The sequence below is a fragment of the Eleutherodactylus coqui genome, chromosome 3 (genome assembly GCF_035609145.1).
Source record: "Eleutherodactylus coqui strain aEleCoq1 chromosome 3, aEleCoq1.hap1, whole genome shotgun sequence".
Lineage (NCBI taxonomy): Eukaryota > Metazoa > Chordata > Amphibia > Anura > Eleutherodactylidae > Eleutherodactylus > Eleutherodactylus coqui.
The window spans coordinates 283,957,811-283,981,899 of NC_089839.1; the positions used below are offsets into that span (position 1 = coordinate 283,957,811).

Genomic DNA, 24,089 nt, shown 5'->3' on the forward strand with positions numbered 1-24,089 from the left:
GAGAGCCTTTTTCGGCATTACGGGTCTTATAGTGCCCCACAGGGGAAGCAGTATGTACCCTAGCAGCAAAGTGGATGAGATTAAACAGATTTTATTTGCATATCTCGGTGGAAATTGAGCTGCCATGTGAATTCTAAATCTGTGATTGTTCTCAGTAAGAGAAACTAAGTCATCTTGTAGAGATACCTTTTAATGGCTAAGAAAAATACATGTTATAGCGAGCTTTCAAACCTATCAGGGTACTTCCAAAATGGAACAGATCTGAAGACTCATTTATGTAAATACATATACACATGATCACATGAAAGGGCACAGACATGGTAAGATTAATTAGCACTTAGATAAATGCCAGAAAGGGATGAGCAGAACGGTAAATACCGTACTTTAAGTGACAAGGAATGTGACACGTTTATGGTCTCTAAATTGATGTTAGGGGGTCACCAGGCCAGCGTGTAAGCTCCATTCTAGGTTTCTCATATTCTCCACTGATGCAAAAAGCCCTCCCCCCCCCCCCCCCCAAGATTCATTCCGTTTTTGATAGTATCAAACTTGTGTTCCCAATTTCTTCTGTGACGTTGGTATTTGAAATTGCCTCTAAGTATAATAACTTTCATATGTTGTATTGCCTCAAGTAATTCTGTCTTTCTCTCTTTAATTGTGTGGTGATGGCACCTGATAGTTGTTCCACCGATAATGCACGATAGCGAGGATCGCTCAGTGAATGGAGGCAGAGAGGGCCGGGATCGCTCCATCTGCCCTTTTCCCAATCCTCCATGCACAGTAAACAGGCAGTTCATAGCAGAACTGCCTGTTTACACGGTCTGATCGTCGTTTGATTTTCATGCCTGTTAAAACTAAAGTGAGAAGTGAACTAATTATCGTTTGTCGGTCAGTCGCTGGCAGCATTTACACTGAATGATAATCGTTCCTTGTAAAACGGCCCTTAGTAGTGGGCCTATGCCCAAGAGAAATATACTTGTATCACCCTAACCCACCCTTGGCCGTTTGACTGTCCCCTGATATGAGATGAGGATCGCGCGGTTGAGTATCAAAATGCCTGATCTTTACATACTCAAGAGAAATCACCATCGGAGATGCCCTTCTCTCTTATGTACATTCGGAACACATGCCCACTTGGTTGGGCTGAGTGGGCATGAGTATGCAGGTGCCAGGTGAGATAGCTGGCGCCGAACAAGTATTGGGCCGATGCCCATTTTAATATGTATGGACAGCCTTGGCGTGCACAATCTGTGTCATTATGAGCTCCCTGCTAGACACAATAGTAGATGTAAGGTGATCCGGAGTTTACACCAAGCAGTGGAGAACCTGAGGAGCAAGATAAGCCAGTCTTTATCCGCCGCCATCGTGTTGCTCCGTGTCATCTAATGCATGTTGTATGTGGATGGGAACCTCAGGATTTCAGGGTTGTAGAGCCGGAGTATTGCGTGACTCACCGTCCAAACTCTCTAACCCAGACCTCCATCCTCCCACCAACTAGTCGTCTGCGTCCCGTTTCTTATATTACACCCACATTTCGGGTGTGCCTCTTTGGCAGCTATGAAAACTGAAAGTAGTTTCTCCTCACATCTGTGTGAGGTTAGGATGGACTCCTCATGGAACGCGGAAACCAGAGCCGCCTGCCGGGAAGTTGGGCAACTATTTTAAGAAATCAAGAAGTTTTTAGTAAAATCTTAAATCTGCTTTTTTTTATCTGTAGTGATTTTTGCAACTTTTAAAGGGCCAAATACAACTTTTTGACATAAAGGGGTTTTCAAAGTGCATGAAAAATGTTGAAAAGTACCTAAATAATTTTTTGTGAATTTTCTCCAATGTTTTCACTGTTGCTCAGAAGAAGTTCCCTTATTTCCATCATCTTGTACTACTTTGGCACAAACCCTTTTTTTTGTTTTGATGCTACCGGGGCGTTCTGCGGGTGGGATTACCAATGTGAGGGGCTGGAGTTCTCTTTACTGCTGCCCCTCTATTACAGGGTGCCAAGGTGGTGCTGGAACTGGTATTGCTGCCCATTACGGACCTGCTATTACATTGCGCCTCCGCTCCCCCTACTCACTGGACATCCGCTGCCCAGCATGGGAAGCGCCATCCCTCCTCGGGCCCTGCTTAAATTGAACCATTCTCATTGGTTAGAACAAAACTGACTGATTTACACCACGCAACAAATTTTTCCAAAAATTTTCATAACCCAAAGTAATTGATGTTTCTGTAAATTTAAAACCTGCTGATTCCACTGGTAAAAGTGAATAATAGCAGCACGACAGATTTTCAAGTTATTTAACCCCTTAGTGACCAAACTTTCTTTTTTTTTTTTTTTTACGGTTTTAAAAAAATCGTAACTCCTTTATCCATCGACGTCCCTGTATGAGGCTTGTTTTTTGCGGGATGAGTTGTATTTTTTAATGGTACTATTTAATGTGCCATATAATGTACTGAAAAACTTTTTAAAAGTTCTAAGTGGAGTAAAATGAAAAAAAAACCAAAAACGAAATCCCACCTACTTTCGGTGCGTTTTGTGTCTACTGCCCACAAACTGCAACACAAATGACATCATAGCTTTATTCTATGGGTCAGTACGATTACTACGATACCAAACTGATTTTTTTTTTTTTTTTTTGCTGTACTACTTTTTGTTTTTTCAAACAGATTTATTTTTTTCTAATTATTTTCTGCTGCCATCTTCTGCACGCAATCACTTTTTTATTTTTCCGTCCACATAGTTGTGCGAGGGCTCATTTCTTGCAGGACGTCCTGTAGCTTGCGTTAGTACCATTTTGAAATAAATACAACTTTTCTCATTGCTTTTTATTGCATTTTTGTCTTGGAGACAGAACAACCAAAATAAGCGCATTTCTGGTGTTAATTTTTTTTTTTTTTTCGGACGACGTTCACTGCGCGGGGTAAATAATGCGTTACTTTGATAGATCGGACTTTTACGGACGCAGCGATACCAAATGTGTATTTTTGTTCTATGGTTTTGATTCTCTTATTCAGTCTGACCAACGACCTGTAAAAATTCAGTTCATTAATTACAACTTACTGCTGGATGATCCGCAGTGTTTACACCACGTGGACACATACCCTACATGTTACGTAAACCTACCCTTATAGTGTTCAGTCAGCACACGGTGTGTAACAGGGATTGTGAAATAACAGTTACTTTTGTTATTCTTTTTATTAATGGTGAGCCGACCGGATTAATTTTATCGGCAGATTTCCAAAAAATACAATACAACGGCGATTGGATTACATTATTCCCATAACTGGAAAACCTCACGTGGCAGAAAAAAACGGATATATTTGTATTCAGTGCACGAAAGTTACTATAAGCCGCCTATCTGCTTATCGGTTACAAAAATTCTGTTGCACAATGTAATCGGTCAGTTTAAACGCGGGCAAACGACCAACTTAAATCGTGAGGTTCTCGCTCGTCGTTCAGTTTCAGCCGGCGTGAAAACCAGCGCCGGCTTGTGCGTTTATCGTGCCGTTTATCATTCCACTTAGGAATGTGAAACGCAGAACGAGAACTGCACAATTCGTAACGCAAATTGTGCAGTCTAAACGGGCTGCCCGAGCGACAACAAGCTAGTGATGACGTCATCGGCTCGTTCCGTTGCGCCAATGAAAAACGTGAGATTCTTGGTATGTGTAGAAGGATCGTTAGGCGGGGAGCAGTGGAGAGGAGAGGCACGTGTGATGGGTGACAACTCAAGATTATTTTCTAGGGCAAGAAACAACTTTTTTTTTTTACATTTTGTATCAAGTTTTTATTGAAATCAGATGGACCCATAATTTCCATTGGCCACTTGTGCTGGTAGCGCTGGCCATTATAGGCGTCTTGTAAGGCTAGAATCATATCTGAGCCTCTTCTGTTATAGATTTGTCATTTTTGATGAGTAAAAGTATTGCTGCATTGAGCATCAAAAATGGAAGACCCTTGGCCCCCGTTATAAGCCAGGAGGACTGTTTAACGGAACCAAGCTGTCATATTTTTCATTGATAGTGGAGAGCACACACAGATGCAGTCTTCGGGCTGCTCTAGCCTGTCCTGCTGTCCCCTCCGGTCTGGGGTCGGCAGACCTTGCGCCGTCTGTGTCTGTCTTTACTCCATCTTTCCTTCCTCGGTTTCCCTTTTGGCTTTTTGCAGGAAATCTGCTTGTAGGAGAAGTGTCCTTGTTGAGAGCCCGAGTACCCATCTGCCCTTCTAGCATTCAGAGACCCGTTAGGCCGACTCCACGTTTGCGCCGGAGCCTCTGGGTGAAGGTCCTGTCACAGATTTGGCTGAAAATACCTGAAAAAAAGTGCTGCATGCAGAGCTTTTTCTTCTGTCCAGAAGCCGGGCAGCTGAACGGAAAGCGGGTGAATCCCATTATAGGCAATAGGGTCTGTCCGGCGCTTTTCGGGTCCATCCTGAGTCGGAGCTGTTCACCCACGGAGGTTCCCTTCTTGCTCCCTGAACTATTCTACCTAAAGTATTTGGACCCCTATTAGTAGAATGCATCATGTCTCATTAGCATGCCAACCGTTAAAGGTGTTTAACAGACACTGCCCACTATTGGATATATGGGTTATGCCGCTGCATACAAGCCATCCATCACAAAGCACAATGTGTCGGCCCGTCTACAATGGTGCTAGGAGCGTTGACATTGGACAGTTGAACAATGGAAGAATGTTCTATGTAGTGAATTGCACTACTTTTCATATCACATGGTTGTACCTGCGTGTGGAGGATGCTGGGGAACGCCTTCTGGCCGAGTGTGTTGTGCCAACAGGTAAGTATGGCGGAGGTTATGGTCTGGGGATGTTTTACGTGGCATGGTGTCTGTTGTGACAAGAACCATGAACACGGAGGTGTACCCTGACATCTTAGACAATAATGTGCTGCCCACAATGTGGTAATACTCTTGGAATGGTCGGCCATACCTCCAACAAGACAATACACCTTATCCCAAATCCAACACTGTTTTACAATGATTTGAGGATATGGATGTTCCACTATTGGACCGGCTGCACAGAGTCCCGACCTGAACCCGATTGAACATCTCTGGGATGAACTGGAACATCGGGATAGGAAATAAATACAGCATCCATTTTCTGAGGGAGAAATCACCAGATGTTTGCAGGATGAATTGAGGGAAATCCTAGCTGAAATATATCAGACATTAGTAGAAAGTCTACCACGGAGAGGATCCAATGTCATGAGGGCCAAAGGAGCCCCACTAAGTATTAACATATGGAAATAAATACTGCTTGTGATTCTTGCTCAGGGGTCCAGCTACTTTTGGATGGATAATGTGTGTTTTCTAAAGAAGAAATAAGAAACTCATCTTTGAAAGAAAATCTCAAAAAGGAATTCTGGGCTCGGCTTTGCAGTGCAGATATACTTTTTTTTATTCTTGCTGCCCCCATATCTTCATTATACGAGCTGTTACAATGGCATATACACTGTAGGATGACCGGAGGTGGTTGCTTGGATGCTCTTTATTCTATTAATCATTTGCAAAACGAGCGGGACACTACGGAGGCTGAGAGTAGTCCCAGGTGAGTCCTCCATTTCTGCACTGTCGGAGGCGCTGCGATCGCACATCAGGCTGGGAATATGGCACAATGACTTAAGGATGTTTATGGACGGTAAATGCCGACCTTCTGGACGTCTGCCTGATCCCGGAGCGGTTGGACGATGGCCAACATTGTTGTATCCCATCCCACCCAGGATTCATCCTGCAGCGTTCCTGATTGGCAGACCAGCTCGGGTTTGCTGAACATTGGAGATGCGTTGGATGGCGGAGTTTTTATAGCTTTTTTGTGGGGCATGTTGGTGGTTGTTTTTTTTTTTTTCTTTTGTTTTGTTTTTTTTAAATAAATTCTTTGTTTAAACTTTTTTTTATTTTTTAAATAAGAGGCTAAACAATGATTGTGGTTATCTCTGACGAAGGCTCAATGTCCACGGGCGGATTTGAATTGCGGAATCCGCGCGGGGCACCCACGCTTCAAGCTGACCATAGGGAAACATGGGCGTCCGCAACTGAATTAAAGCATGCAGATTTGATTTGCCGACCTTTGGGTGCAGAAATCAAATCGCAGCATGCAGTATTTCAGTGCGGTTGATGTTGATGGAAGCCGTCCAATCCGCAGCCTGTCCGCTATTGACCTGGCAGACGGGCCGCGGGAAAGCAGGAGTTCGAAAAAAAACAAATAACTTTACTGTGCATGTGCGCCGGCCAGCGCTTCCACATATGTCCACAGTAGAGAAAAAAAGAAGACCCGGATGGGTAAGCAGGATCCTTGGCTGGGGTAGAATTCCGCTGTGGGCTCCCACATGTGGAATCCGACTCGCCCATGGACATGGGTCCAAGGAAATGTGAGCTGGTACAATCCTCCGGACGTAAAGTCTACATTCATGTGGTTACAATAGAACTCTACGCCAAGAGGAAAAACACTCAAAAAAGTTCAAGTTACCACTAAACCAGTAACCTAAACCGAAAAGGAGAAAAAGTCCATCCTAAACAAAGACTGTGCTTGTAAAGCGAAGCGGAAGGTAGGAGGGAGAAAAGAAGAGGGAAGAGGAAGAAAAAAAAGAGGGGCGTGGGGTAATGGAGAAGGATCGGGGTCTTGACAGGCACCTACTTAACATAGCTAAGATACCCAAAAATTTTATTTGTTTCATCTTTTCTCTTCCATCCTTCCTGATTGGTGTCTTTCGGTAGAGCCTAATGTTACTTTGTCGTCTTGTGTATGTTGGACGCTAGCCCAGCGAGCCTCTCTATGGTACCTGTGAGTTCCTCCATCCATTGAATTTCCTCCAGCTTGCAGATCCAGTGAGGATTTCCCATGAGCCGGCGTACACAGGGGGCTGCATTGACAAAGTGTTGAAGTATAGATCTGCGGTATGTGCGTAGAGGGAGATCTGAGAGATCTGGCAGGAACGGGACTGGAGGAGACTTGGGTAGCAAGTTGAACCACTTTCCAGAAATTGCGTATCAGAGGGCAATCCCAGAAAACCTGTAAAAGGGTGCCCGTTTCTGTACCCAGCGCCAGCCCACGGGGTGAGGAAGGATATATTGTGTGCAGTTTGGAGGGTACCATGGGCAATCGTTGGAGGAGCTTACAGCCCACCTCTTGGTATCTGTTGTGAATGAGGATCCATGCATGAACTTGACTATCCTGTCCAGCTGGGCCGGCGGGACAGACGGATTAAGCTCCTGCTCCCATTTGATATAATAGGGAGGTTTATAACGCTGTGACTGCGAGATCAGGAGAGAATAAATTACTGATAGAGAGTGGTGAAGGGGGTCGGACCCCCGGTGGGCATATTCAGATACCGTCAGCTCTCTGCAAAATCTCTTGCGGGGGGAGGGAGCTTAAGAAATGTGCTATCTGTGTGGTTACCCCGGGGGTCGGGGTCAGAGGCCAATGGCAGGCCCGTTGGGGAAATCCAATCCAGACCAGATAAGTGTTTGGGACGGGCCAGAGGTAAGACCTGCGAGAATATGTGGGTTTCCTAATATAGGGAAAGCAGGAGAGGGTGAAATGGCCTTTTCGGGGAACAGGCTTCTGCACAGGGCAAGCACAGGCCCAATCGCGGGGTATGTTCGCAATGCTAAAGGAAGGGGGTAGGATACCCTGGGGAGTAGGTGTAGAGGAGTTGAGGTGAAGGAATGCTGTGTGGAGACCCATTATGCCTGCACTAGTCCAAGGCTCGCTGAAATATTCCTACCTAGTAGTGGCGCTGCAGGTCAGAACTCCCTCCCCCTCCATTCCCTCATGTCTGGAGAACGGAGCATTTTGGAAAAACCTTCCTATGGGCGAGTGCAATTGAAATAGGATTCCCAAGATGGAATCCCACTTCTAATGACCATATGTTGAGTCCAGCGGAGCGACGCAGCTGTAGATGAATTGCGCGGTTGCCAGCTGCTTTTCTGATTTCCGCAAAAAAGTGAGGCCTCCAGCCTTGCTTTATATTATATAGTCTGCAAGTATAAAATGTGACATATTTCTAATATATCTTTATTGCTCCCTTTTGCCATTTCACCTCTTTTTCAGTTTGCAGCATTTAGTGCTTGAGCACACATTGCGGCCGTGGGGCTTATTCACACTTCCTTGTTATTGGTCCGTGTTTGTAACAGGCGGCATACGGACAGCACACAGACCCACTGACTTCCATGGGCTTTGTCAGACTGGCAATTATTATTAGTTTTTTTTTTTTGTTTTTTTTTTAAATTCACGGAAGCGCGGTTCCTTAAAGTAAGAAGAATAAACGCAGCTTGATCTATTTTTGCCCTCATCATGATGAGAGGAGCGCACCAGCCGCCGCCGTTCAGACGGCACACGGATGCCAGTTGTGCTGCAGAGTCAACAGATAAGAATAAGTCTTTATGCTGCGCTGCAGAGAATACGGTTTTCTAGAAGCGGCGCGGTAAGAAGTGGAGATTCCCCCACGGACTATAATGGAGAAGCAGCAGCGGCGGTGCGACCACAAGAAGGAGTTTGCTTTTTCATGGAAACCATTAAAAGGAAATCTTGCTAGAAATGATTTTCATTTTAAAGGCACAAGTACGTTATATTAATGGAGGGGGGTTTTTTGTGTTTTTTTATTTTTTATTTTTTTTACTATAACAGCGTTGTAGATGGCGGTTATACGCGCAATTGCGAAGCGACAGAGCGGGACATTTTAAACAAAAAAGAAACCAGTAAGACTGCGTGTGACGGTGTGCTGTCCAAAATGACGGTGCGACAGGCCGGCTCCACAGCGGTAAAACTGCATGACGCACAGTGTTTAAGGCTGCCGGTCCATGGCCGAGGTGGGATATCACTAGCGATATGCCGCGGCGGCGGAGGGGAGAACTGACTGGTCTCTGTGCTGAGCCTATCTAATAGATGGGCTCACTGCAGAAAATCGCAGCATGCCGCAATTTGAATCCCGCGAGCAGAGAATCGCTATGATTCTTCCCCCGTGGACGTCGGGCTGCACTTTCCATAGTTCTCCTATGGAAAGTGTGTCATGCTAGCTCTGTGTGTGATTTATCGCCACGCATCTCCCAATGACAACTCATCCGTAAACGGGCAGCCTAACGCTTGTGGTTGTGTGAGTCCTGTGGGTTTTGACGCAGTTTTTCCTTTTTTCTTAGCGGTAAAAAAATGCTGCATCCAAGTGTCCAATGAAGGGCAATAAAAAATATGGAAAACGCTACAAATAGTGCATTTTTTTGAGGTGACTTTTCTCATGCTTACAAACAATCACAGAAAATGGCCATATACAGTAGAACCTCAACTAACATCATTAATCTGTCCGGAAGCAATGGACTTCAGTAGAAATCAATGTTAGCTGAGGACATTATTTCCATTGGAATTAATGTAAATCCAATTAATTGGTTCTAGGCGTTCCAAAAAACACACCAAATCCCATTTAATAGAGAATAACTCTGGTCTTTATTACCAAAAACAATAACAATACTGAATGAATATAAAACACAGCTGTAAAGAATAAATTTAACTTTTAGGGGTTTTTGGACATAGGACTGCAGGAACATCATTATAGCAGTACGTATCCCTGTGTTATCTGTGGTTTGACATAGGCCTGCAGGGACATTATTACAGTATGTATCACTGTGTTATCTGTGCTTTGACATAGGACTGCAGTATTTGCAAACATTTCTTTACTGTACTATATCCATCTGTACTTACATTTTGAAGTACAGTGGGGATTCAGGAGGCAGGCAGCGTTCAGCCTGCACTTTCGGGATTCAGCTGCTGTACTATGTCAGGAGGCAGGCAGACACAGCAACGTTCAGCCGGCACTGTGCACTGTGGAGAGGGGAGTAGAAGGCGCACGCTGATGCAGGAGAAGCAGGAAGTGACCGGCATCAGCTGCCCGCCAGCTCACTGAGCAGCGTCCGGGGTCATGGAGCCCTGACACATCGACTTTAGTTGAAAACAACTTTACTTATGAGCAATGCTACTCAAGGGTTTACTGTACTTACTGAGTAAGGAGTGCATATAGATGCATCCTCTCATCATGCAGGTAGCAAACTACCAAATGAGGGAGCAAATTACACTTGTGAGGGACACCGATGAGACAGCCACTCACACAGCTACTCTTAATATAGAGGGGGGTGGCTGCCTGGTGTATAATCCAACACAGAGTAGATACAAGGTGCCAGACCATTCTGATACATGTAGTGCACCATGCAGACCAGCAACCTATTAATGACGCCATGATAATTCGGCGGGTTGCCCTGCATTTCCATCAGTGAACCACATTGGTACTGCCACCCTGGGCTCCCCCTGGAGTCTTAACCCCTTAACGACCGGGCCATAGCCTTTTTACGTCCTACCGAAGTGGGCTTTATTCTAAAAACATGCGTCCTACAGAGAATAAAGCCCCTCGGGCTTTGGACGTGACAGCTCCATGCTGTCGGTGCCCGCAGGTAGCCGACAGCATGGAGCTGTCATCCCGGGCTGCGGGGAACCCCCCCGGCAATGCGAAAAAAGTAAATAAAAGTGCCAAAAAGTTAAAGATTCAGCTGCCCTGATGGATCGGATCCATCAGGGCAGCTGAAATTACTCACCCCCGTCCGCCGCACGGCTCCCCGCTCTTCTGATGCTCCGGGACCCGAAGCCGGCCTTCTGCGCATGCGCGCCAGGCGGCATTACGTCAGCCGCATGCGCAGAAGGCCCAGAGCCGCGGGAGATTTAAAATCTCCTGGCTCCCGGCTCCTGTAAGTAGCCGGGAGGCAGGAGATGTCAGCGGGGACCGCGGCGAGCGGTCCCCGGTACCACGATCGCCGTTATCCACGGCGATCGCGGAAAAGTAAAAAAAAGTAAAGTTTCACCTCCCCTCATGGATCGGATCCATGAGGGGAGGTGAAAATACTCACCTCGGTCCGCCCCGAAGTCCCCCTATGCGCATGTGCGCCCGAAGTGCACAGAGGGGCTCGAGCCCCGGGAAATTCAAAGTCCCTCTGCTCCTGGCTGCCATGTGGAGCCTGGAGCAGAGGGATGTCACCCAGCATGTGATCACTATTATCCAATGGATAACCGTGATCATTTCAAGTAAAAAAAAAATGTGTAAAAAGTAAAAAAAAGTTTTAAAAGCGTACGTTTCATCTCCCTTCACGGATCATATCCGTGAGGGAGGATGAAAGTACGTACATAAAGCTCCCGGATTTATCCGCGGACCTTACCCCAGCTTCTGCGCACGCGCCCGTTGCCAAAATGGCGGACGCATGCGCAAAAGCTGTGGATTGCCAGGATAAGTTAAATTCTCCCTGCTCCTGGCTACAAAACATAGCCAAGAGCCTGGAGATTTCACGGGGGGCCGCGGTGAGCGGTTCCTGATCACGTGTTCGCCGTTATACAATAATGGCGGTCACGTAAAAGTAAAAAAAAAATTTGAAGTTTCTTTTTACCAGAGTATTTGAACCCCGACGCAATCCTCATCCGTGAACCTTCCCGGATTCTGCGCATTCCACTGCCGGCAAAAAGCCGGACACATGCGCAGGAGTCGGGGAGCCCAGGAAACTTAAAATCTCCTTGCTCTCAGCGACCAACGGTCGCCGAGAGTCTGGAGCAGTGACTGGTGGCCTCGTTGAGCGGTCGCCGGTCATGTAATAAAAAAGTAGCGCTCTAACATAGGTCGGTCTCACATGACCGGATAGGAATTAGATTCCACATGCGTTTGATTAGCGGTATTACGCAGATCAATCGCATTGGATTACACAATTCCGCCCACATTAGCGGGTTGGAATTGTGTAATCCACTCGCAGAAAAGAGAACGCAGCATGCTCTATTTTACTGCGGATATCCGCAACATAGAGCCCATTGTGCTCCATGGTCGTGGATATACCCGCAGCCCATACGCAACTACATTGTATACGGGCTGCGGGTACCTGCGTCATCGCTAAGCGACGGTGCGGGAAATACAAACAAAAAAAAGGTGTACTGCGAATGACCGCCTGTGTGAGTAGGCAGTTATGGGCAGTACATCACGTGGCCGTACGCAGGGTCACAGCCGGGCTCACAGATGGGATCCGCTGCGGGCCTCCGCAAGCGGATTCCGCCTACGGCTGCGTGAGCCCGGCGCTATTCAGACCGCTACCTGTAATATGTATTTTACAAGAAGCCGCGGGAACGCTCGCCTTCCTGCAGTTCCAGGAGCACCTTGTTGAGCGTCTTCAGTGTGAGACCGCCGCTCCTCGGCAAGCTTACGGAGACTCGCAGAGCGCCACTTTTTACACCCCATACCCGCCACTGAGGTCAAGAAATGACCCCCAAAAAGCATGAGAGGAGGGGGGGGGGGGATACCCGGTTTTATTGTTCCATGGACCCATTCCAACCAGCCTCCGTAATTACCCCTGTCTTCGGAAATACCACACAGTTCACATTATTACTTTTATCTAAGATTTGCAAACGCCGAAAAGGGCGTGGAGGAGGAGGGGGAAATTTTTAGGGAGTCAATTTTTATTCTGTACAAATAAGCAATGGGGTCTGGAATTTATTCAGTTGTGCCCTGAAATCCAACGGGTGTTCCCTCCATTACAGGCCTTGCCATGGGTCCTGTAAGTAGATGAGGGCCACAATGGGTATGTTTCTGAACACGGGACAAACGGGGGTATCCATTTTGGGGTGAAGGTCTTCATTCCTATGTGCACTGTACAAAAAAACTTTTTAAATTTAAAAAATCGCCAAAAAAATTGAGAATCGTAACTTTTTCCTTCTGCTTTGCTTAGATTCATTCAAATACTGTGGGGTCAATATACACAGTACACCCCTAGATGAATTCGTTAAGGGGTCTAGTTTTCAAAATGGGGTCATTTGAGGGGGTTCTTTATAGTTTTGGACGCTCAATGGCTCTACAAGTGGGCAATGGGGCCTGGAATTTATTCCGTTGTACCCTGAAATCCAACGGGTATTCCTTTCATTGTAGGCCTAGCCATGTGTCCTGTAAGTAGATTAGGGCCACAATGGGTACGTTTCTGAACACGGGACAAACAGGGGTATCCGTTTTGGGGTGTAAGTCTTCATTTATATGTGTGCTGTACAAAAAAACCTCTTTTTAAATTGACGCAATAGCCCAAAAAATGAAAATCGTAATTTTTTCTTACTGCTTTGCTTAGATCTATTCAAAAATTGTAGGGTTAAAATACACAGTACACGCCTAGATAAATTCGTTAAGGGGTCTAGTTTTCAAAATGGGGTCATTTGTGGGGGTTCTCTATGGTTTTGGCCGCTCAAGAACTCTACAAGTGGGCAATGGGGCCTATAAGGACTTCAAGCAAAATCTATGTTCTGAAAGCCAACGATTACTCCTTTCATTTTGGGCCCAGTTGTGCATCCAGACATAAGATTAGGGCCACAATGGGTATATTTTTGAAAACAGCACAAACAGGGGTATCCACTATTGGGTGCAAGTCTTCATTCATGTGTGTGCTGTACAAACAAAGCTGTTTTTAAAATGACAGAATTGCCAAAAAAAGGAAAATCACACTTTTTTTTCTTTTGCTTGTCTTGAATTCATTCAAAAACTGTGGGGTTAAAATACGCAGTACACCCCTAGAGAAATTCGTTAGGGGGTCTAGTTTTCAAAATGGGGTCATTTGTGGGGGTTTTCTATGGTTTTGGGCGCTCAAGAACTCTACAAGTGGGCAATGGGGCCTATAAGGACTTCAAGCAAAAATTCTGTTTTGAAAGACACTGACTACTCCTTTCATTTTGAGCCTCGTTGTGGACTCAGATATAATATTAGGGCCACAATGGGTATATTTCTGAACACGGGAGAAACGGGTATCCATTTTGGTGTGTAAATCCTCATTTTCATGTAAACTATAGGAAAAAAATATGTCTTTAAAATGACAGATTTGCAAAAATATGAAATTTTACTTTTTCTCCTCTAAATTGAATTAATTCCTGAAAAAAACTGTGGGGTCAAAATACTTATAACACCCCTCAATGAATACACTAAGGGGTGTAGTTTTTAAAAAGGGGGCATTTGTGGGGGTATTTATTCTTCTGACACTCATGAGCCTTTCCAATCTTGGCTTGGTGTAGGAAAACAGTGTTCCTCAAAATGCTAAAAAGTAATGTGAAATTTGTACGTCTCCTAAATGGTTAAAAAAAAACGAAAGTTTTTCCAATGTGCGCCCAAAATAAAGTAAACGATCACAGAAAATGGCCGTTACTTACTGACTGAGGGTGCATATAGATGCATCCTCCTCTCACCATGCAGGTAGCTGACTACCAAATGGAGGAGCCAATAACACCTGTGCAGGACACTGATGAGACAACCACTCACACTGCCTCTTGATATAGAGGGGGGTGGCTGCTTGGCGTATACTCCCACACATAGTGGATACAGGGTGCCAGACCATTCTGATATATGTAGTTCACCATGCAGACCAGCAACCTATTAATGACGCCATGATAATTCGGCGGGCTACCCTGCACTTCCATCAGTGAACCACATTGGTACTGCCACCCTGGGCTCCCCCTGGAGTCTTACTGCCACACTGCATGTGAATGATAGATAATAAATGCAAGGCATTGGTTGGATGTTGGCCAAGATACATGAGCCCACTGACCACTTCACGGTTCCTTGCCTGTAGTAAGTCCCTACACTAATATAAATGTGACATATTTTTCTCATGCTTGGTACATTTTTTTGCACATCGCCAGAAAAAAAAAAGCTTGTGTGAAGGAAACCTTCCTGCCCCGTGTGAATGTACTTCTAGGGCTCTCGTATTACGCAGGCAGGTTTTACGTATGTAATAAGCGGTAACTAGCTTTACATTACTTTCAGCGGTGCCTCGAAACACGTGAAACATAACGCGACTTTCTTGGGGCGCACGCACGCGTACATGCCAACATAGTGTATGGGGATTTGTTGGCACATGCTCCCCGTCCGGGAGACGCAGGCGCCGGTGAACACTCTCTTGTGAGAGAGAGCGCTTAGTAACAGTTTGTGTGTCTAATTTACCTCATTAGCGCTTTTTAATACCCTTTCAAGCCCAGATCATTAACCTGTAAATGTCTGGCGCAAGTCATGAGTATCCGTGTTGACTACACAAATTGAAAAAAAAAAATCTAGGCTAGAATATGTCTCGGATGTGCTAATTTTCCCATTGTGGTCTATGTAGTCCGTATTAGTCTTGGGTGCGGAATCCTCTAATTACACCTTCTGTTTATGTTGCTCTTCGGTCGTTTCCTGCTTCCATCTTCATGTCCTTTCTCTTCCAGGTCCCGAGTAACAATGGCGTGTATGAGAAGTACTTCCTCCAGGTTGGTCCCTTCAGAGATGTTATTCTTTAATACTGGAATCGGGATGAATCGCCTGAGTTCACACAAGCATATGTTGACTACGAAATATATGCATGCCGCCCATCACCAATACCGTCATGGCGTGTATGAGCGCGCATTGGGCGCTAAGATAGAACAGGCTGCGATTTTCCTTGTCTGAAGTGCCAGATTGGGGTGACGCAGGACTATAATGGTGGTCGTTGACTTTCCGTCTTACAACCTTTCATCTTCCCAGACAAAATAGCGCAGCACGCTGTCTGTTTGTTGTCCAGATATTTGTGACGCATCTGCGCAGGGGATCCCGAATAAAGCCCCTAACACAGATGTGAATATTCAGGGGTATATGGGTGCAGGGTAAAGGTACTGTTACACATAGCAGATATGGCGCAGATGAAGCGAAGGTCCTATAAGCGTGATCTTAAAAAGGCTTACCCATAAACAGACAATTAGGGCATACATGCTACTCTACTGGGAACGAGGATCAAGCACCTCTCTTCTGGGGGTCAGTGGGCTCCCAGTAGTTGATCCCCCAACAAACGAAGCTTATAGGGTGCCAAGTGCACAACTTTCATAGCCTGCAGTAATCCAGTGACTTTCCTTCCACCCGAAAGGCTTTCTAATTTGTTATAGCCATATGTATTTCTAGGTTTACTGACTTGATTCATGTTTGGGATATGCATAAACAGCAATGCCCTTATATACAGTATCTTGGTTCTTGAGGTCGCTGGTATTTGTAAGCATTTAGGTTGCCGCATTGTGTGCCATTCTGAGACGTTTCTTGTAGGTGATGTCATCAAGACGTCCCTTGTGATTCATGTTGTTATTAATTGATTAATGATTGTGTATGCGATAACTATTTTCTCGCTCGTGTCATTGGGGGACACAGCAAAGACCTTGGGATATTGCTACTGCCACTAGGAGGCGACACTAAGCACAAAAGTGTTAGGTCCGCCCACTGGCTATATCCCTCCCTGCCGACACCCGGCTAATCAGTTTTTAGCTTAGTGTCCTAGGAGGAGGATGGTCTCGCCCATAAGGGCTGAAGGAAGGGCCAGGGCTAAACAGCGAGGCAGGTCTCTCCCCGTCAAACCCAAATTGAGGAGGGCGAACAGCCTGGAGTTGTTCCAATTGTTGCTGCCCAGCTTGCCTCAGAAGAAAAGGAGGCGCATCCAGAAATTTCTGCACGTGGCCCGCCAGTGAGAGCCCCCCGAATGGTGCCAAGGGTCCGCATCCCCTACCCATGGGAGTAGGTGATGTCACAGGGGAAGGCTGCTGGATCTGGGGAGCCGCCACTCTTCAGGAGTCTAAGAGCTAAGTATATCTCTCCCCTGGTTCTGTAAGTCGCACATGGTGCTGTGTTTTCTTTACAGTTAGAACCTATTGTTTTTTCCGTTCCCGCATGGCTGCTCCTACTGCTGCCATACAAACTGATTAGCCGGGTGCCGGCAGGGAGGAACATAGTCAGTGGGCGGAGCTAACACTTTTGTGCTTAGTGTCGCCTCCTAGTGGCAGTAGCTATGTCCTAAGGTCTTTGCTGTGTCCCTAATGACGAGACGAGAAAGAGATTTTACGGTGAGTCCTCTTTTTAATCTCCTCTTCTCTGCATCTTTTTCAGGTTGAGTCCAAAAACTCTGGGAAAGTCTCGGCTGGAGATGCTGCTCTTTTCCTGAAGAAGTCGGGACTACCAGATTTGGTGCTGGGCAAGGCAAGTGCCGCTCAATAGTTGGCTCTATGAAAATGCATGGAGCTGCACTAGTTCTAACCAATTTTGTGATGCAGCAAAATTTGACACCGATTTGCCGTCGGGTGGTGTAGGTTTTTGTTTTTCATTACTTATGAGGTGACTAGCATAGTGTAATCATCTTTGCACTACCATGAATCAGGAACCCAGATGGTGACCAAAATGGTTCAAGGATCAAGATTTTGGAAATGGTGACAAGATATTTCCAGTCTTGTCGCCATTTCTAGCCAGGCCCACCACTCTGCACAGCTGGAAAAAAAACCCTTTTTTTAACTAGACTTGTCTGATGCTAGATGACCCATCCCATACACACTGCACATAAGGTGCTGAAGAAGCTTATCGGCATTGCCATTCTGCTCAATGCTCCCATTCTGCCTGCCTAAGAACATGTATGTTAGCTGAGCTGCGATGATCGGGGTCTGGCTGCTGACAATGTGATGGGGGGATTGGATTGTAAGCCTGTTCAGCTCCTGCTAATCATCGGGTCCATTACAGATGTATTCTTTGCCCGATAAACATTTGGCGCTCCACAGATCATTAACACGCTGAACATTCACTCGTTGCCTTATTCTATTAGCATAGCCCATTGCATAGTCTATTGACTGCTGGGCTGCGCAAATAGTGTAGGCGTGCTATGAGAACTATGTAGCACGCCAGTCAACGTGAATAATAATACATCTGTATGATGCACGGGGGAAGCTGCAGATATGGGTTTTGTGCTGCAGGGGACGGAGCTGATGTCGCTATTGTGCTACACGGCGAACACCATGGATGTGGCTGTCGTGCTTCGTGGCGCCCTTACTAGATGGGATTGTTTTGCTGCATGGGGGAGGCTTTGAATGTGTATATACTTGGGGCAAAGCACTTATATATTTTTGACAAGAAGGAAGGGGGGTGTTTGCTCTGAATTGTACATGGATACTTAGAGTAGAGGTTTGTATGGTCAGGGTAGGTTATACTGGGGTTGATGCTCTGCATGGATGTAATTTTCAGTATTCTACTGTACTATTTATAATATGGATATTTAAAGGGGTTGTCCAGTTGTAAACTATTGATGGCCTATCAGGATACATTATCAGTAGTGGATTAGCAGGGGTCCATCACCATCCAACCCTGACAAACCGCTGTTCTCTGCGCTGATATGCTCGTGATCTGAAATGATTTCTGCATGAAACAGACATCTCAGTTTTGGGCTGATATTATAGACCAAGTTCACATTTCTTAGAATAGCCTGTAATACCAAGCCTGGCCACTGCGGTAGAAACGGAGCTGTTTGCTTCCTGTGGAAATCTGCTTACTGCACAAGCACAATGGCCTAGTGAACAGCTGATTGGTAGGGGTTCCCGGTCAGGGTGAGGATAGGCCCTTGCAATAGTCATTTGTAAGTGGACAATCCTTTTAAGTTTTGCGACTAAACGTTTTCATTTGGCTCCTAAGTAAAACTTTTAATATGGAGCCCTGTGAAGTGAGCTGAATGACTTCTGGGACAACTCTGCTTCTGATAAGGCTGATTTAGATGCAACGATTTTCACCCAAAAATAGCTCAAAGCCGCATTTTGAGCTATAATCGTTGTGTCTAACTGCAGTGACATCGCACAGTTTTTGTTAAGCTGTCGCTCATCGTTGTCAGCGATGAGCCTTATCAGGGATTCACAGCGGGATACAGCTGATACTATTGTTTCAGCTGTATCCCGCTCCCTGAACACAGAGCGGTCCAGCTGTGTTCTTCATACCCCGCTCAGCTGTATACCAGCCAGGCGCTCCGAGTAGAGAACAGCTGGATGCAGAAGACAAGTGGCCCCGCTTGTATTCTGCATCCCCCGCACGGAGCGCAAAGTCGTAACTCAACGTTTGAGCGATCACCTTGCGCTGTAAAGGCACACCACGATTATTGCTCAAAGGACATCTTTTAATCGTTGTGTCTAAACCAGGCTTTACACAGCTATGGTAGAGGAGATCACAGCTCACCCTCCTGACTGTATACTTATGGTCTGTAGCTTATTTAGCTTAATATAGGAGCTAATGATAATTTTAAACCGAGATGGAAAAATGTGTTTTTCACCGGCGTGGCCCCTTTTAGGGCAGCCTTACAGTATTGACTTATTTGCCATCTGTTCTGTTGCTTTACACTCCAACGTTTCCTGAAATTCTATGGAAATGAGTATTATTGTGCTGGTTGTGCTGATGAAGCATATTTCACGCTGACGTAGTAGGAAATGTATGTAAGGCTGTGCTGTATCATCGCCTTCCTGTCCTTTTCCCTGCTGCTACTGACTTCCGTCTTCTTTCTCTCTGCACAGATTTGGGACTTGGCCGATACAGAAAGCAAAGGATACTTAAACAAGCAGGTAACGGAATGAATAAACAATGAGGTTTAATGCACTTCTGGAGCTTGGGGCTAGCGCGGCCTAAGGAGAGCTTGGGGCTAGCGCGGCCTAAGGAGAGCTTGGGGCTAGCGTGGCCTAAGGAGAGCTTGGGGCTAGCGCGGCCTAAGGAGAGCTTGGGGCTAGCGCGGCCTAAGGAGAGCTTGGGGCTAGCGCGGCCTAAGGAGAGCTTGGGGCTAGCGCGGCCTAAGGAGAGCTTGGGGCTAGCGCGGCCTAAGGAGAGCTTGGGGCTTCGATGTTGTCACATGGCATGCTCTTGTAAGCGCTACAGCCCAGGCGGTCTAACAGGGTTATTGCTGAGATGGATATTACCTGTCAGAATCCAAGCGGGCACAGACCTTTGTTGCAGGATATGGCATCTGCATCTTAAATACCAAATGCCCGAATCCCCATGCCAGCATTAGCTGGACTACACATGGAGTAATCAAAAGAGTTTGTGATCCTCCTGGTGGTGGTAAGCTGATGAGCAGGCAGAATGGTAAGTAGTAGGTTGATATGTGTATGCTAATGGGTCATTCTTAAAGGGGTTTTCCAGGCCGCTTGGGACCCTGGCCGATCAGCTGATCTACACCCAATGTCACGCCAAGCTGCTACTCGCAACCCCTGTATAGTAATCAGCACTTGTAACTGCAGGTGCAGCACTCAATAAAATCTATATGAACTGCGCCGACCGCTTCACGGGTCGGAGTAGCAGCTCCCACTCTGTACCCCCGTGTGTAGCGGCGGTAATGACAGCGGCTGCCGATCAGCTGATTACATATCCTCAGGATATCCTGCTGCAGACCTTTTTTTTCCCCGTTTTTATTTTTCCATCTCCACTCCAAACTCAAAATCATATTATTTTTTTTTTCATTTTCCCGGCTAGATGAGGGCTTGTATTTTTCAAAGGTACCATTTATTGTGTTGGAAAACTTCTAAAATCGGGTGAGATGGGGAAAAAAACCACTTCAATTCTGCTTTTTTGGGAGAGGGTTGTGTGTGTCTGTATTGTATTCAAGGTGTGATAACAAATAACATATTCTGTGGGTCGGTACGATTATGACAGATCGAGGCCGTTTAACTATTTGGTTAGCCGTCTACGCTGGTGCTTTCGGCAAGAGCAGATGAGAAGGACTTGTGCAACAGCCCCTCTTTCTTACGGTGACGTCACTTCTATTCGAGGCCGGGAGACAGGAATTCCTGTGTTTACACACTTTGTGCGTCCTCATGAGCCGGATCCTCCTTGCAGAGGGTGCCAACCACATGATTCTCCTACAGCACCTACCTGAGTCCGCACATGATAAATATGTGACTCACCTCGCCTTTCTAGAATATTGTTTACTTTTGTTTTACAGGAATTTTTTGCAGCTTTGCAGCTGGTGGCGTGTGCGCAGAATGGAATGGAAGTGTCGCTCGGCAGCCTGAAGAAGGTGGTGCCCCCGCCGAGATTTGTAAGAAGCCCATTTCTATTGGTTATTGCAGAAACCTATAAAAGTTCCTTTTCATAGAATGCAGCGCAGAGGCTGAAATATATCATTTATCAGTACATGTATACAAAATATATTCTATATTGCAGTTTGAAGATATCAATAAGAATACAGTTTCAGAGGAATTATGTATCTCTGTTCCTGCAGCTCCCTAATATTTATGACTTCATGTTCTTCCTAATGATGCCGCCATATTGCGCTCTACTGAGGGCGGCCTGCTGGGCCTCAATATGTAGATCTCTCGGTGATGCTGTGCATTAGGCCTTAGTTACTGTATTCTTTTGGACTATCCGATGCATCCCCGGTGTAGACAACCAAAAATAAGAAAACTTATTCATACAAATTAAAACTTTCCTGATAGATTGAGGAAGGGGAGGGGTTAATGGCGCTAAGTTTGGTGGCCCACTGCAACGACCCCATTCTAGGGTAGATGGGGGTTGGGGGTGGTAACGGGCAACAGACATGGCATAATTTTTCCACATGTCCACATTTTGGTGCAGATTTTCGCCACAGTTTTCACTTATTGCATGACACTGAATGAACAGCCTGAGTAGTTTCTGTTTCCATCTTTTTCCATTGGGAAAGCATGGTGTTTGGTAAAACCCCATTCACTTACATTTTACTTTACTTTGTTGCAATTTTGTTGCATGTTCTGCAGGCGACGTTATACAACAGTTCTGCTGTGTGAACTCTGCCTCGGGCCCAATGTCTACATGGGAATTGGATATGCGGAATCCGCGCCGGGCACCCGTACGGGAGATCTGCAGATCAAGCCGCCCATAGAGAAGCAAGGGCGTCTACAAATGATATAAAACATGCGGATTTGATTTGCGGACCTTTTTTGTCTGGGAAACAAAATCGCAGCACGCTATATTTCAGTGCGGATCCCGCACGGGCGGCTTCCATTGAAGTCAATTGAAGCTTTCTGATCCGCAGCCCGTCAGCAATTCAATTGTAGATGGGCCGCAGATTCTGCGGGAAAGCAGAAGAGAAAAAAAAATACATAAAAATCTGTACTGCGCATGTGCGACGGCGAGTGCAGAAAACCTGGAAGTACAGAGACCCGCATGGACACGGTGTCCTTGGCCGCGGGCAGAGTCGGATTCCACTGCAGGCTCCCGCACGCAGAATCCAATCTGCCTGCGGACAATAAGGCCTTATATTTGGTGTGTCTGTATCTTTTGTATCCGTGCACAGCTCTACTGTTCTCCCACGTTGCCAGCTCTGCTGCGCTGCCATACACACACACACACACGCGCGCGCACACAGCTCTACTGTGGACGTCTTTTTGATTTTACCGCAGGGTATACACAATAGTTGCACTGAGTGCAATAACTTCGCTTTCCCCGCTGCACTCCCTCGCTGGCCGGATTTGCCTTCTCTCCAGCCTCTGATTCAATCGCAGGATCGTGACATAAGAAAGGTCCTTCACAACCAGATTTGATGTATATTAATGTGCTGGGGAGGACCTGCGGGGAACCTCACTGTATAAGAGGCGGAGACTTTGTAGCAAACTTTTATCTAGCTAAAAGTGTCTTTTAGTCCAAAAAAATACAGAATTGCAAATGTATCTAGGAAACAGCGATTATAGGGATTTTACTGCAAATAACGTCTGTGACCTATCTGCTGGGTGTGCCAGAAAAGTCAGATCTATGAAAGTACCTGATCCCAGTTCCCGACAGAACTGATCAACCTCTTAGGAAGTCTTAAGGGTTGCAGCGAGAGGATATCTGGCGCGTTCACATAACCATTTCTGTAGTTTCCATAGCCTATACTAGGATACAGCTGACTGTCCTCCCAGAAGACAGGAGGGCATTTCTACTTCTGAGACTTGCACAGTTAGTACTTACCTGTAGATCGGTAGGGAAGTATTGAGTTAACATCCCCATCTCGGAGTCCTTCCCTGTCCTGACTTGCTTGCCCGTGCTACACTGTTTCCACAACTTGCATTCACTTCATTGGGAGATTCAGAAACCTCATAGCACCCAGGGGACTCTGACCCCTCCATAAAGCCCAGCCACCTCTAAAAGCCTAGGAGATGAGGCCAATGGGATGAGTGCTGGGACAAGTCAAGGCCTGGAGATGGGAATACTCCTTTTAACCCCTTAATGACACGGCCTATTTTGGGCTTAAGGACGCAACAATTTTTGGCGGATTTTCTTCTCCGTTTATCAAAAGTCATAACTTTTTAATTTTTCCGTCGACGCGGCCGTATGAGGGCTTGTTTTTTGCGTGGCGAACTGTAGTTTTTATCGGTGCCTCTTTTGGGTACATTTGACTATATTGTAAAACTTTTTTTTTTTTTTTTTAATGATAGCAGGGAGAGAAAACGCATCAATTCTGCCATAGATTTTATTTATTTATTTTTTTTAACAGCGGTACTCATGCAGCATAAATGAGACATTCCATTTTTTCTGCGGACTGGTACGGTTACAACAATACCAAAATTCTTAGATTTTTTTTAGGTTTTCCCACTTTTCTGCAATAAAAACCATTTTTCTGGGTAATTTTTTTTTTTTCTAAATTGCTGCATTCAAAGTCCTGTAACTTTTTTATTTTTTGATGTACGGCACTCTATGAGGGCTTATTTTTTGCGAGACGAGCTGTAGATTTTATTGGTACCATTTTGGGGTACATACGGCTTTTTTGATCACTTTTATTGCGTTTTTAGTGAGGCAAAATGCTAAAAATTAGCATTTTGCCTCAGTTTTTTAGCGTTTTTTTAAGCGTTTTTTTCAGTGCACAGTCAAAAGCATGTGCAACTTATTGTACGCGTCGTTACGGACGCGACAATACCAAATATGTGGGATTTTATTTTTTTTTTACCTTTTCTTATGCTAATCTGAGAAAAAGCATTTAAAAATGTTTTTTTTACTCATTTTTTTTTTTTTACATTTTTTTTAAATTCTTTTTTTAGTCTTTGTTTTTTTTACACTGTTTGTGTCCCTCTGAGGGACTTTAACCACTGCCCTGATGATCGCTGGTATAAGGCATGGCAGAGCTTCTGCTCTGCCATGCCTTATCGCTTGTACAGCGATCATAGGCATAGGCAATACAGGACGCCAGTGTCTGGCGTCCTGTTGCCATGGTGACAGGCCGGGCTCTCGCGATGACATCGCGAGTTCCGGCCGGAGACACAGAGGGAGCCGCGCTCCCTCTGTGAACTCTTTCCCTGCCGTGATCTACTTAGAT

The 24,089-nt window shown here is 45.7% G+C and overlaps 1 protein-coding gene across 1 annotated transcript in view; it reads left to right on the plus strand.

Moving 5' to 3' along the window:
• Positions 1-24,089, plus strand: part of EPS15 (epidermal growth factor receptor pathway substrate 15) — a 105,230-nt gene that overhangs the window by 17,660 nt on the left and 63,481 nt on the right. The window contains exons 2-5 of the mRNA XM_066597613.1: positions 15,247-15,288; positions 16,922-17,011; positions 19,348-19,395; positions 20,766-20,861. Coding sequence (XP_066453710.1) covers positions 15,247-15,288; positions 16,922-17,011; positions 19,348-19,395; positions 20,766-20,861 — 276 coding nt within the window. The remainder of the gene's footprint in view (positions 1-15,246; positions 15,289-16,921; positions 17,012-19,347; positions 19,396-20,765; positions 20,862-24,089) is intronic.